Source organism: Mesocricetus auratus, unplaced genomic scaffold, assembly GCF_017639785.1.
Source record: "Mesocricetus auratus isolate SY011 unplaced genomic scaffold, BCM_Maur_2.0 Super-Scaffold_15014, whole genome shotgun sequence".
Taxonomy (NCBI): domain Eukaryota; kingdom Metazoa; phylum Chordata; class Mammalia; order Rodentia; family Cricetidae; genus Mesocricetus; species Mesocricetus auratus.
Genome location: NW_024429186.1, coordinates 44,445,871 through 44,459,093, shown reverse-complemented (window position 1 = coordinate 44,459,093; position 13,223 = coordinate 44,445,871). Strand labels below are relative to the sequence as shown.

General features: G+C 44.4%; 1 protein-coding gene across 2 annotated transcripts in view; it reads right to left on the bottom strand.

Annotated features, from left to right (window-relative positions):
* Window positions 1–10,687: 10,687 nt before the first annotated feature.
* Rtn1 (reticulon 1) overlaps window positions 10,688–13,223 on the bottom strand; it is a 203,609-nt gene continuing 201,073 nt past the window's right edge. For both annotated transcript variants that reach the window (XM_005072775.4, XM_040742953.1), the window contains one exon: window positions 10,688–11,480. In XM_005072775.4, the coding sequence (XP_005072832.1) occupies window positions 11,438–11,480 (43 nt within the window). In that variant the 3' untranslated portion in view covers window positions 10,688–11,437. The remainder of the gene's footprint in view (window positions 11,481–13,223) is intronic.

Below are 13,223 nucleotides of genomic sequence, written 5' to 3'. Positions count from 1 at the left end.
CTTACAGCATGGAGTGTTTCTTGAGACTGGTGATCCCTACTAATTTCACTCATAACTCTAAAGGAGTGGAAGTAATAATATCTCTTAAATTTGTGGGATTGTTGGAAAAACTATCCTGACTAACGCTAACACATAGAAAATACCAAAAAGTGTATAGTAAATGAACACTGTGTATGTTAGAAAGAATGACTATAAATTTGCGTGCACATATCTAAGGAAACGTTTGAGTGAGGTGGGCATGTTCATTATGTTTATTGTAACGATCACCTTCTCAGTGTTTATATGGCAGAATCAACCACACTGGAGATTTGGTTCATGCAGTCTATTGTGCCTCAGTTACGCCGGATTAAAACTCTGAACTCTGTATGTCAGTATTTTTGATAATACTCTGCCTGTCGCAGCACAATCTTATGAATCAGTTTTAAAAGCCTGATATGCCTTCTTTCTGCTGCTGTAACAAAATGCATTAGACGATTGAGTTGAAAGGAAGAAGGGCTGATTTCAATCTTAGGTTTGGGCCGGTGGTTGCTTGGCTGTGTTGTCACTTGGTCTGTAGTAAGGACAGGGGGACACAGAGATGAGAGAGTAGTCCTAGCAGCCCTTTCAAGGGCACACCCTAGTGACCTAGCATCCTTTTGTTGAGTTCCACCTCCTCCTGATAACATCACAGGCTGAGGACCAAGACTTCAAAACATTTTAGATCCGGGTTGTAGTGCATTAACACCGGTCCCCTCATAAGCAAGAAGTCAGTGAGCAAGATGCTTTAGATGATGTTGATAGGGACAAGGGGCACTTGGTATTTCTGAAGTTGTAAAGCAAAGAAATACCTGAATTTTTCCCATAAAATTCCATATTTAGCTCACTTTCTGTCAAAGTGTGCAAACGAACTCAAGTGTATCCTTAATTATTGGTCTTTATGTAATATACTAAATAGATATTTCTGACAATTTAAGAGGTGATTTATCAAAAAAACAAAAAGCAAACCAAGGACCTTTCTATAATCACACAATAAATGTATGCTAAACTAAAGTCAGAACCTCAAATTAAAAGCGGACTATGCAAGGGTCTGGGGACATAGCTCAGGTAGCACAGTGCTTGTTGCAAAAGTGTAAGGACATGAGCTCAATTCCTGGAACCCAGGAATAAAGCCCATCATGGTGGTGTAGCAGAGAAAGGCAGATACCTGGAGCTTGCTGGCCAGCTAGCCTAGCCTAATCAGTGTGCCCAGGTCCCCAAAGCAAGGAAGATGGCTCTTGAGGAGTGACACTGAGGTTGTTCTTTGGCTTCCACTTGCTATACACACACACACACACACACACACACACACACACACACACACACACACACACACACGCACGCACGCACACACGCACGCACACATGCTTCACGCACACGCATTCAGGTGGTCTTTGTGGCACATAAGAACTGTAGCAAGCTGAGTCTCTGTCATTCTGTCATTCTCACTCTAAGCGCATTGTCCTGTGCCCATCAGTGTTTGGCCCGTACAGTGCTGTCACACCTCTGCTGCCACCTTCAGCGTGTTGTCTCATCCTCAGGACTATTCCCTCCATGGCCACTAATGGTTGCTGCAGCCCCAGCTGTTCTGCACTTGTACGAAGCAGGGGAAGTAGAACATTCTCAGGTGTGAAAGGCCCACTTTCCTTTCTTCAGGGAAGGAAATCTGTCCAGAATCTCACACATCTCCCTGTCTTGGTGTCCCAAGTGGGATCACAAGGCCACCCAAGAAGGGACTTAGAACAATGAGTGTCTACACTGTCATCTCCGAGGATGTGACAGGAATCAAGAGGCTTCAGGCCAGCTGGGAGCTGGGCGATCTCTATGTAAGTCAATCAAATTCATGTTCAACCTTAAGGTCAGCTCCAAGCTAGCTGCAGCTTCCTATTTAACATCAAGGTCAGCTCCAAGCTAGCTGCAGCTTCCTGTTTAACCTCAAGGTCAGCTCCAAGCTAGCTGTGGCTTCCTGTTCAACCTCAAGGTCAGTTCCAAGCTAGCTGTGACTTCATGTTTCTCCCGTGTCTGAGAAGGAATCAACAAAGTTTCTCTGGGTGAATAGAAAGGGAGTTTGCATCTAGAGTATCTCCCAAATTTAAGCCTTCCAGTTGGCTTCATGCCTGGCATGTCTATGTACGATGTTTATATATTAGAATATCCCTGCTCCTGTAAGTTCTAGTAGCTTCTAAGGTATTTTGATTGATTTCACATGAAATCAGAAGGAAGACCTATTTGGGGATTGAGAAGGCCAACAAGAGTTGGGGCAGGTGACATGAATACGATACAAATTAGAATAGAGTATAGCAACATGTATGTATGAAAATACTATAACAAAACCCATTACTTTGTTAATTGAAACAAGTTAATGAAAAAGGTGCCTAGGTTCAGTTCTCAGTTACAGTGACTCCAGCGTGTGGTTATTTGTGGCAAAATGGCAGAGCAAACATGTGCCCTAGGTGGTACCAGATTGCTAACAGTGAAACCGACAAGTGCCCCAAGAGAATAATGCCAAGGGAGGAAAGGCAGGTACCCTGAAGGAAGGACAGGCTGTGTCAGTCAGTGTTCATAACAACACTCAGCATAATACTTCCCTCAGTTTTCTCTCATGACTGTTTCTTTTCAGTGACCAAATGGATTTGGAACAACCATTGGCCACATCATTGTTAATGGTTGTAAGAAATTTGCCTCTTTGTCTCCTTTCTTCATGTGTAAAGTGGGAATTTGTATCCTGGGATTGTGAACACAATGATGACGTCCTAACCTCAGAACACTTGCTCAGGATTTCCCGCCCTATGCATTTCCCAGCTTTGCCTTCTGTTAGTGGAAAACAAACAGTGTTTCTGAAATGCAAATGCTACCTTTTCCCTTGATTTGTTATGCAGACTTCAGTGACTATTATCTGAGCCAACAGCTGCAGTAACACAAATGGGAAATTGGTTTTATTTCCGTGCCATTTCTCCTGGGTGGTGGTGGTGGTGACTGCCTGCATGCTTGAGAGGAAATCTCAGCACAGAAGACAACAGACTGCTCTGCTATCAGACAGAGGCGTGACCACACATGACGCCAGACTCACTGGTTCAGACATGTGCTGTGCGCCTGCAAGGCTGGCCTATGTCCATCACAGAGCATGTACATACCAAAAAAAAAAAAAAGACCTATGGGTGCTCCAGGGATGGGATATTGAAGGAGGTCAGACCAAACCCTAGAGGAGTCAGGAAGAGAAAAATATGAGAAAGAGGAGAAAAAGGCAGGCACTTGGAGATGTCAACTGTCTGTCCTTGGGGATCTCTTCTCTAAAACCTTCCCTAGTCCAGAGGCTGAGAACTGACTGATTCAGCTTTCCCTAGAAGTTCAGTTCCGACACACTCAGTCACAGTGTGTTGGGTTTTACTGTACATTAAATATTCTAACTTGTCCTTTGAGTAAGCTCATGGGTAGATTTGGTTCCTGTCCAGAAAATGACCTTGAGGCCAGGAAAGGAACACTCCTTCTTACCCTCCATGCTTCCCTGCAAGCAGGGCGTAGCCATACCTCCCGCTCATGCCTGCAGAGTACGTTACATTCTCCCCAAGACCCCACCACAGCTCTGCGGGGTACTTATTACAGTTTTTGAGGAAGAAAATTACATTAAAACCAACATGTGGCTAATGTGAGGGGAAGTGCGATCCCAGCTAGAACTGTGTGAGGCTCGCTCGCCATGCACTCACTGGGAAGGGCCTGCCTTGAGTTCAAACAACAGGGTGGGTTTTACACTGCAGACAGTTGCAGTGGCTGCCTCGGAGGGGAAAGTGGTGCCGCTCCCTGCCGGCGATGGATGCTTATTTCTGGCAGAAGACGAAGTGTCAGTTACAGGGATTAAGACACTTGCCGAGTCATCTGAAATCAAACTGGGTCAGAAACAGCCAGCGCTGCAGTGAGCGCCCATCCCTCCTCTTTTAGGTATCTGAAGCTGTCCTTGAACCAGGCGACATCCTTGTTGAGAAAGGTAAGTAATGACATTTTAAGTACTTCCTTACCAGTCTCACAAACATTTTCAGCCCTCAGGATTCTTGGTTTTCTTTATTTTTTATTTTCTCGTAACTCTTATTCTTAAAATGTGTAGCAGATCATTCAGATGCAGACGAATCAGCAAAGTATAAAGTGAACTTCCCACTTGACTTTAAAAAGCTCTCTCTTTAAAATTTGCAAAGTGGCAGGAAACACAGGATGACCACCAGATGTGGATGCAATTGACTGTTTCTGGAGCTCCCTTGGGGGAGTGGAAACACAAACAAGCCATGGCGGCTCTGGCTCCCACTCCTTCCCACCCCCAGGAGCCTTCCTCAGTCAGCTCCCTGCTCACCGGTGGCCGCCATGGCTTCCCTGACCTCACACCTAGTGCCTTACCTTCCTTTTCTTACCAAATGCTGTGGTTTGGATGTGGTTCACCGATAGATGTTTGGTCTCTGTGTGGTAGAAATTAAGTGGTGAATCTTGTAATAAGTGGGGCCGCTGGCAAGGTGGCGAGAGAGGTCCCCTCCTTCTTTCTGGTGATGAGACTTTCCCCTCGTGTGCGTCTGCCATGGTAGGGGGACACGTGCCACATTGTGACAGTCAAGAACATCTGCCCTCAATGTGACTGATGCTCTGTTGTGTGGATGCTGGGCCTCCAAAACTATTGACAAGACAGACAGACGGCTTTTGCCACGAATACCCAGCCTTGCGTATTTCATTCTAACAATGAAAAGCAGACAAGCAGAGTGGTCTACATCTTGGCTATGGTGCATCCCTTCACCTTAAACCTGAATTGCCTCCTCTTCATCTTCATTGCGTGTGCGTGCGTGCGGGCACGCGTGTGTGTGTGTGTGCGCATGTGTGTGTGTGCGCATGTGTGTGTGTTTGTGTGTGTACGTGTATGTACGCACGTGCACACGAGCATGCATGTGTGCACACACTCACATGCATATGGGTGTGGAGGTCAGAGGTTAACATTGGGTATCTCCCCAGTTGCTTTCATCCTTAGTTTTTGAAACAGGGGTTCTCACTGAGCCTGGAGCTTGTCAGTTCAGCTAGACTTGGTTGGCCAGCAAACCTCGGGGAACCTCCTGTCTGTCTCCCCACCACGGGGATTACAAGTGTGTATTACTAGCTTGGCTTTTCCACCCAGGTGCTCAGGATCAAACTTCTCATAATAGATGCTTGTGTTAGGGCTCTCTAGAGACAGAGAACCAATAAGATGAATAGGCACATATATGTGCATACAAAATTTATTAAATTAGGGTATGTAGAAATGGTAACAACAGCGGGATCACACTGAAGAGTCTGAGACACCTGCAGTTGCTCAGTTTAAGAGGTCAGGTACCTCCATAGTACCAATGTGGTGCAGAAAACCTGGAAGTTTCCAAGAGAGCCGCTAGTCCTTAGTTGATGATGGAAGCCCCCAAATGCTGGTTTTAGGGAGGCAGCAGCAGTAGCATAACCATCACTATCATCACCATCATCACCGTCATCACCATCACCACCACCCCCCCAGCAGCAACAGTGGTAGTGGCAGTAGTAGCAGCCTAGACAGGGAGTCCAAACAAGGAAAGGGTGTGCAACCTTCCTTCTGCCCCGTCCTTCTCTCTCTGGGCTGCAACCAGAAGGTGCTGTCCACAGTTATTTAAGGCAATCACTATAGCTCCCCAGTGGAGACTTCCTGCTTGGGTGGTTTAATTTGTGGCAAGTAATGTTAAAGTCAGGTATCACAATGTTTAATATACTTTTGAAGAGATGATAGAAAAAATCACGTATGTGCAATTTTTAAAAACACAGAGTTCAAAATCTACAGTTCAGTTTTTATTAGAAAGGGGGAAAGCACACACAAAAAAGCCATCTCCAGGATCTATCACACTAATTCCACATCTAAGCCCATGTCCTAGATAGGACTACTATTGCTGTGATGAAACTCCATGACCAAAAACAATTTGGGGAAGGAACTGTTTATTTGGATTATGGTTCGACACTGTAGTCCATCACTGAAGGAAGTCAGGATGAACTCAAACAGGGCAGGAATCTGGAGGCAGGAGCTGATGCAGAGGCCATGGAAGGGAGCTGCTTACTGGCTGGCTTGCTCTTCATGGCTTGTTCAGCCTGCTTTCTTATAAACCCCAGGACCACTAGCACCACCTACAATGGGCTGGGCCCTCGCTCTTAAGTCCCCAATACCCTCCAGCTGGATCTTATGGAGGCATTTTCTCAGTTGAGGATCCCTCCTCTCAAATGACTTTAGCTTGTGTCAAGCTGACATAAAACTATGCAGCATAGAAAATTTGGAGGTGAAAAATGATGGGTTGCAATTTTAATCCCAGCACTTGGGAGGCTGAGGCAGGAAGACTGGGAATTTGAGGCTAGCTTGGGCTACAGAGTAAAGCCTAGTCTTCAAAAATGTCATCAATTAAAATGACAACAACAAAAAACAAAACAAACAAACAAACAAAAAAACCCACTAAGCCAGTAGGCAAAAAGCTGATATTCTTATGGCCCTACTGATTTTTATGACAAGCCCCAATGGATTTTCTGAGTCGTCTAAAATTGTACATAAAATCTGAGTCTGTGAGTTTCGTTACACCAAAATTATTATCTCTTGAACATTTATAAAAGGGTAAGTTCTTAACCATCCTGATTTCAGGTTGTAAGAATGAATTCTCAGCTCTGTGGGATAATGGGCATTTGGAATTAATGAAGGATGTCACCATGATTTCCCTGCTCTGGTTTCTTTTCCTGCCATGTGGATGTGTGTTCTAGATCAGGGGGCTGTGCATATAAAATTAAGCCATTACATAAAACTCCTTTGCATTTTCCTGTCTCTGTTCACAGCAGGATTATTATGTAACACCCACATCCAATCCTCTGTAGCTGGAAAGGGCCGAATGGGAAAACTGCTTGGGTAAAACCCTGCAGTTAAACCCTTAGACTCTCTTACGTTCTCTCAATAAATCCCCACTGAATGCTTGTGTATGTCAGTAGGTTTCTCCTGCAGCAGTCGAAGAGTCTTGTTGAGAAAACAGGGTTCTTCATCTGTACTGCAGGGGATGTGAGGAAAGGCTTCGTGCACAGAGCCCACCTTACAAATCAGAAAGACAGACCTCCTCTGAGTCCTTTCTGTAGCTTTGACCAGCTAGCTGTTCGAACACTGAGATCCAGTTTCCTCATATTAGGAAAGTAAAACAGGTTCTTTAACCTTGCAGGATTTGAAATTTTAGTTAGAGATGTTTATAAGAACCCCACTGAACCCAGTGCCTGACTGGAAGATACTGTATTAGTCCTAAAAATTTTCATCTCAGTAGCCTCAAAGTAGCCTTCCTGACCAATAAATTGGGTATGCAACTGGATAATGATTTAGATGTATATTCAAGAACACCCAACTTAGTGATTAAAAAATGAAATTAAAAAATATGTTCCATTTGTGTGTGGTGTGAAACATATATATATGCATATATATATGTATATATATGGAGAGAGAGAGAGAACAGAAAAAAAAGTAGAGACATTTTGATCAAGAAAAACTGTAAGGAAGGCCAGGAGGCAACTCTTGTTCCAGAACATTCTTCCCAGTGATAGGCAACGGCCCTGCTTAAGTTGGGAAGTCATATAGGCTAGCTTAGATAGCCTACCACAATGTGCATATACCATAATGTGTGCAATGGAATCTTGGGGGGCTGCATATTCTGTTTGGGACATGTTCTGTGCCATCACACACAATGGCTGTTCTTTCCTACACAGAGAAACAAGAAAAGCACAGCTACATTGTAAAGAGAAAAAGGGAAGACAAGATAAATTTGTTCCAGGGATATTATCTTGTGGCAAATTCTCCAGTAACTTTAGAGCACTTGGGCGTAGACATGAATCAGAGTGTACATTGCAGAGCTTCTGGGGCCTTTGATGAGTGCCACATGAGAAAATGGCCATTCTTCGTATCTCACAGTGGTGTCACCTCAGAGGCTTCATGTGCAATGGTAATTTGTCCTTAGGGGAATTCGCATGCTGAGGCTCCATGTTTGCCTTTGATGTGTTTCAAAAACAAGATAACGATAAACTAGAAGCTTTGACAAGGACACATCCGGGAAAAGAGGGAAGGAAAATCACCAAATTCACCTGAGTATTCTCTTGAGTATAGTGCCCAAAAAGATTTCTTATGGGAGTTCAGAGAAAGGTACACAGTGCTAAGCTTTGTCCCTAACCTCTAGCGAGGGCTCCCTGCCTCCCTCCCCTGAAGAGGAGCACCATTTGACGGTGGATGGGTAGAAAACATAGCCAGTTTTACTCTACCTGTGCTGAAGGAAGATCATCAGCAGTAAAAACAGTCAAGCGATCTTTTTTCAAATGATGTGTTTCTCAGGTGACTTGCAGCTCACGGATGGGATGTAGGTGTCATTGAATAGTCCTCCCCCCATTTAAATATGAGCATGGGAAGAGCAAAGATGTGTCCTATCCCACCCCCTTTATTGTTGGGATGATACCACACCCACCCACTTAGGAGGTCAAGGTTTTCTGTGGTTCACAGTCGTCAGAATGGAGAATTGTCTCATTTATCTGGGCTCCCTGGTGGCTCTCATTGCTGTCCTCTTCTTACCTGTCCACTGAGTCTCCACACTATTTCCATCTCCTCCAGTATCACCTTGACTAATGTTTCCTGTATATGATGGCATGTGATGTGTCCAAAGTCCTATCTAATATTATGTCCATGTCTATTATTTCTGTGAGCCTGACCTTTCCCTCAGCATCTTCTTCACTCCAAATGGGTTTCCTGATTAGATCCCCCTGGTAAGGTGGCAAAGGAATTCTAGACCAACTGGAGAAGTGAAATACCATGACAGGCAATACTGATGGCCAGTTCTACACAATAAAAACACCTATGAGAAACCATGCTCTCAAAGACTTGAGATTGAAAAACTACAGAAAGACGGAATCCTTTTATTTACGAATGTATTTTTTGTTTTTCTTTTCAGTGTTGGAGACTGAAGCCAGGTTCTCACATAGGTAAACACATGTTCTGTGACTAAGCTATAAAAAGTTAGCCCAAGAAATCCTCTTCTTCTGTATCATTAAACATTAAAAAATATCCAGGCACCAATTTAAGCTTCTCTTCCCTCCCCAAACTAATTCTGGGCTCTCCACCTGGAAAAGAAAGTTCTGGGGTTAGAGTGAGGCCGGTGAATTGCCTAGGGTGTGAAGTTTAATCAGGCAGCCACTCTCAAGGGTAAATTTGGTCTTGAAATTCTACATCAAGTCAATCACCAACTTCAGTCAAATCACTCTCTGCATTATCTCTTAGTTGCACCCCTTCACATTGGGTGATTGACATGTCAGTCAGGACAGAGGAATGCTGAACGCCTCCTTTCTTTGGCTATTGTGATAGCCATTGGTACCTGTTTGTGTTAGAATTGTGTTACAGGGGTCTCCTATATTCTTCTAATCTCCAGTGTCTGGTGTCATCATTGTGTTCACGTGATTCAGACTTAAAGCCCAAAGACCCAAATCCTTCATTACTTTCCGTGAAAGAATCTACTTGGCATTGCCATTCCCACGAGCACCTCCTGCCCCGTTTGGCTCACTACTTACCGTTTTCTGCACATGCCATGCTCTTCCTCATCTTGAGTCCTCCTGCATGCTCTCCCGTTATTCTGATGAAGCGTGGAACCTAGCCATCCAGTTCTGCTTCCCTGAGCATCCTCCTCTGGGCTAGAGCTTGCATGGCACTCTGATTTCATGCCATCCTTTGCCTAGTTAGCGTTTACACACAGACCCTGTCCTTCTACCCACAGCACCGAGATGCCAGCTTCATGGCTGGTTCCACGAAAACAAGCAGCTCTTGTCAGTTTTATGCCACTTTGCTAAATAGATACTGTAGGAGTGAGCCCACAATGCTGTCCACGCCCAAAGGGGCGGGGACAGGGGATGGGCATAGGTGAGATATTTAAGGAAAGCAAAAGGAAAACCTCTCTCTCTTGGAAGCCAGCCACAGTCCCAGAGCTTCTATCCCCGTTCATCTTGTAAGTCTATCGAATAAAAATATTAGACCTCTTTTTCAGATATCGTTATTGCCATCATCAAAATACTTTTTGGACCCAACTGTGATGCTCAAGGGTAGCTTTTTACACACAGTGTCTCCTTGCTTCCTCCCACTGATACTCTTTTTCAATCACTGCTATCTCAGCTCTTCCTCTTTGACTTCAGATTCTAACTAGGAAATGATGATGAAGCCCAGTAGAGCACTTGCCTAGCGCTAGTGCGTGGGCTCTGGGTTCCATTCCAGTACCAGGTAAACCAGACATGGTGCCACTCACCTGTAATCTGAGCCCTTGGTATATAGGGGCCAGAGGATCAGGAGTTCAAGGTCATCTCTGGCAACATAATAAATTGAGACAAGCCTGGGCTGCATGAAACCCTGTCTCCTATCCTGCCAAAGTGCAAATGAAACAGAGTTCAATCCCTTGAAAACTTAGCATGGTGGGAACAGAACTGTGGACTTTGACACAATGCGGGGTCTCACAGTGAGACCCAAGCTGGGGCTGAACCCTGAAGTTCTGGAGATGGGAGCAATTTGAACACTTGGCCTTAGCCCTCCTGGCTCATCCTGGAGGAACTTCCTCTTTATAGTTTTTCTGACTTTTGCATTTTCCAGCAATATCACCACAACACAGGGAGAAATGTCTACATTTAGTAACATTTATTGATGCATTCAGTATCAAGTACATAAGTGCAAATATCCCGAGTCCATGATTAAGTCCATTAGGAACTACAGAGAAAGTAATACAAATTGTAATAAAGAACATGCTGGCACTGTTTAGTAACCATACATGTAAATCAGCACAGCCATCCCATACAATAAAAGTACTGTGTGTTCATTTTGGATTTATTCTCAATTTAATCATTTTACGTTATACAAAACGGATTACCATATGTACGGTCAACTTTTATATATTTTCAATGTTGTGTGTGTTGGAAAAATGCTAAAACATTGGCCTACAATTCTATATAGTGTTATTAAAGATGAATCCAACCAGCAACCCAAGGACATGATAAGCGATTGCCACTATTGTGTCAGAGCGCTTGGCAAGAAAGGCCTAGCCACAGGGACAGTAGAAGCTACGGAAGCGATGCAGAGAGGAGAACATCAAGTAAGGAAGGAGAACGTGGGCTCTCACCATCATGCATTTTTTTTTTAGGAACACAAAATTAAAAACCACATCTAACACACTTTTCTCTATACTTTAGTGCTTGACACAAGGGACTCAAATATCCTAAGAGTACAGGAAGAGCTTGAAAACACCTGTCTCGAAATTTGTCTCTAAGATTATGGTACTGGGAAGGGGGAATAATCAATTTGCAGTAACGAGTAAGAAGAGAGCTGTTACCACTCCAGACACTCCCATTCACGTCCAGCTTCTCCTGGGATATCCGTCTACTCAGTGTGCCTTTTGGCTCCAGGGATTTTAGCCTGGATCCTAAAAAGGTAAAACCAAAGGGTTACATTGCAAACGAAATCATTTTAAGTATTCAGCATGCGGCTTTACTAGCTGAGTCACCAGATAGCAAGATTATCCTAGAAAACATGGTTTTATATGTGGGTCTCTGGAAACACTTATAAAACAATGCAAAGGAACTGAATGTTGGATGGTGCCCAGGCAAGGGGGCTGCGATTCTTTAGCACAATTTTTTAGTAGATGGGATGGCCAAGTTGTCTTCCTTCGATAGAAGTTTGTGACCAAGTCTTCTGTGGAGATAGAAGACTTCCTTAAGTGACCAGTGATGACTCTATCACAACTTCTCCACAGAAGGAAGTGGGATAAACACACCACTGGTCCCTTAATCCTGTCTGAAAGAGGCGGATGTAATGAGTATACCAGGAAGACGAGAATAAACGAGGTAGTTCTGGCAACGGAATCTCCTCACCCACAGTGTGACAAAACACCCGGAAGTGGGACCAAGTCAGGGTCCTTGTCCTAGAGACTGCTGCTCATTCATCAGATGAACCTTCTTCACAGCTTAGAGAGCCCTCTCTCTGTGTGTGTCCATCTGCCTGTCTGTGCATATGCAGGCACACACACACAAACACACACACACACACACACACACACACACACACACAGGGTGGGGGGTGCATGCACATGTATGTGGAGACAATCTGGTGACTTTCTTCAGTTGAGCGCACCTTGTCTGCTGAGGCAGAGTCTGTCACTGGCCTGAGGGCTGTTCATCAATTGAGTTGGGTGGTGAATCCCAGGGATCTGCCTGGCTTCCTCTGCCTCACTAGCACTGGGATTATAAATTCTCCCTACCATGCCTGATTTTATAAATGTAGGTTCTTATGCCTGAATAGCAAATAACTTACTGACGGAGCTACATCCCTAGAAAATTAACTTTAACCTGTGGGTCACCAGACATTGCCAAGGCTCCTAAGACTCTGTAATGCAGCCATGGTGTATCTGTTATCACTTTAGGGTGGCATCACTCTGGAAGGTTTTTGTTTTTAATCTGAAGTCTTGTGAGTTCTGCTCACAGACTAGAATTGCCATCTTCCTCTGCACTGGGCAACCAGCATTCTAGAATTCAGTGTTCTACAAAGGGACAAGGTAATCTTGTGGAGTTTCCATTCTCATCAGTGTTAAAGAGTGAGATAAACAAGGAGACACGAAGCTCAGTTGGTGACAAGTGTTACAGAAGAATGTAGTAAGAAGCAAGGGGGAGCTGTGGAGAGGTGGGCGGAGCCCACTTTACAAGTACTGAGCCTAGAAACAGATGCCCAGAACAGGCAGGGGCCAACAGGCCAAGATCTGGCAGCTTCAGGCAGAGACAGCCGCTATGTCAGAGGCCTGGAGGGAGTTAGATGTTGAAGTGGGCAGGTCTGAAAAGCAGGCAGTAATGGTATTAGAATTTAGGAGCTATGGTAATGGGAAGCCATTGACAAACCAGGCAGGGGTCGTTGCCACCTGATTCATATTTTTAAAAGAATCATGATGGTTACTGTGTGGAAAATAAAGGCAGAGATTAAAGTAGAAGCAATAATGGAGAGAGAGAGAAAGTTACAGAAATACAGGTGCCAAATGGTAATACCCAGGATTACATGGTAGACATAAAACAGGCAGGTGAACAGTCTGAGATTTAATTTGGAGATGGGGCTGCAGGGATCTGTTGGTAGACTGGATGCTGTATGGGCAGGGTGAAGAGGGAGAATAAGGTTGACTGCT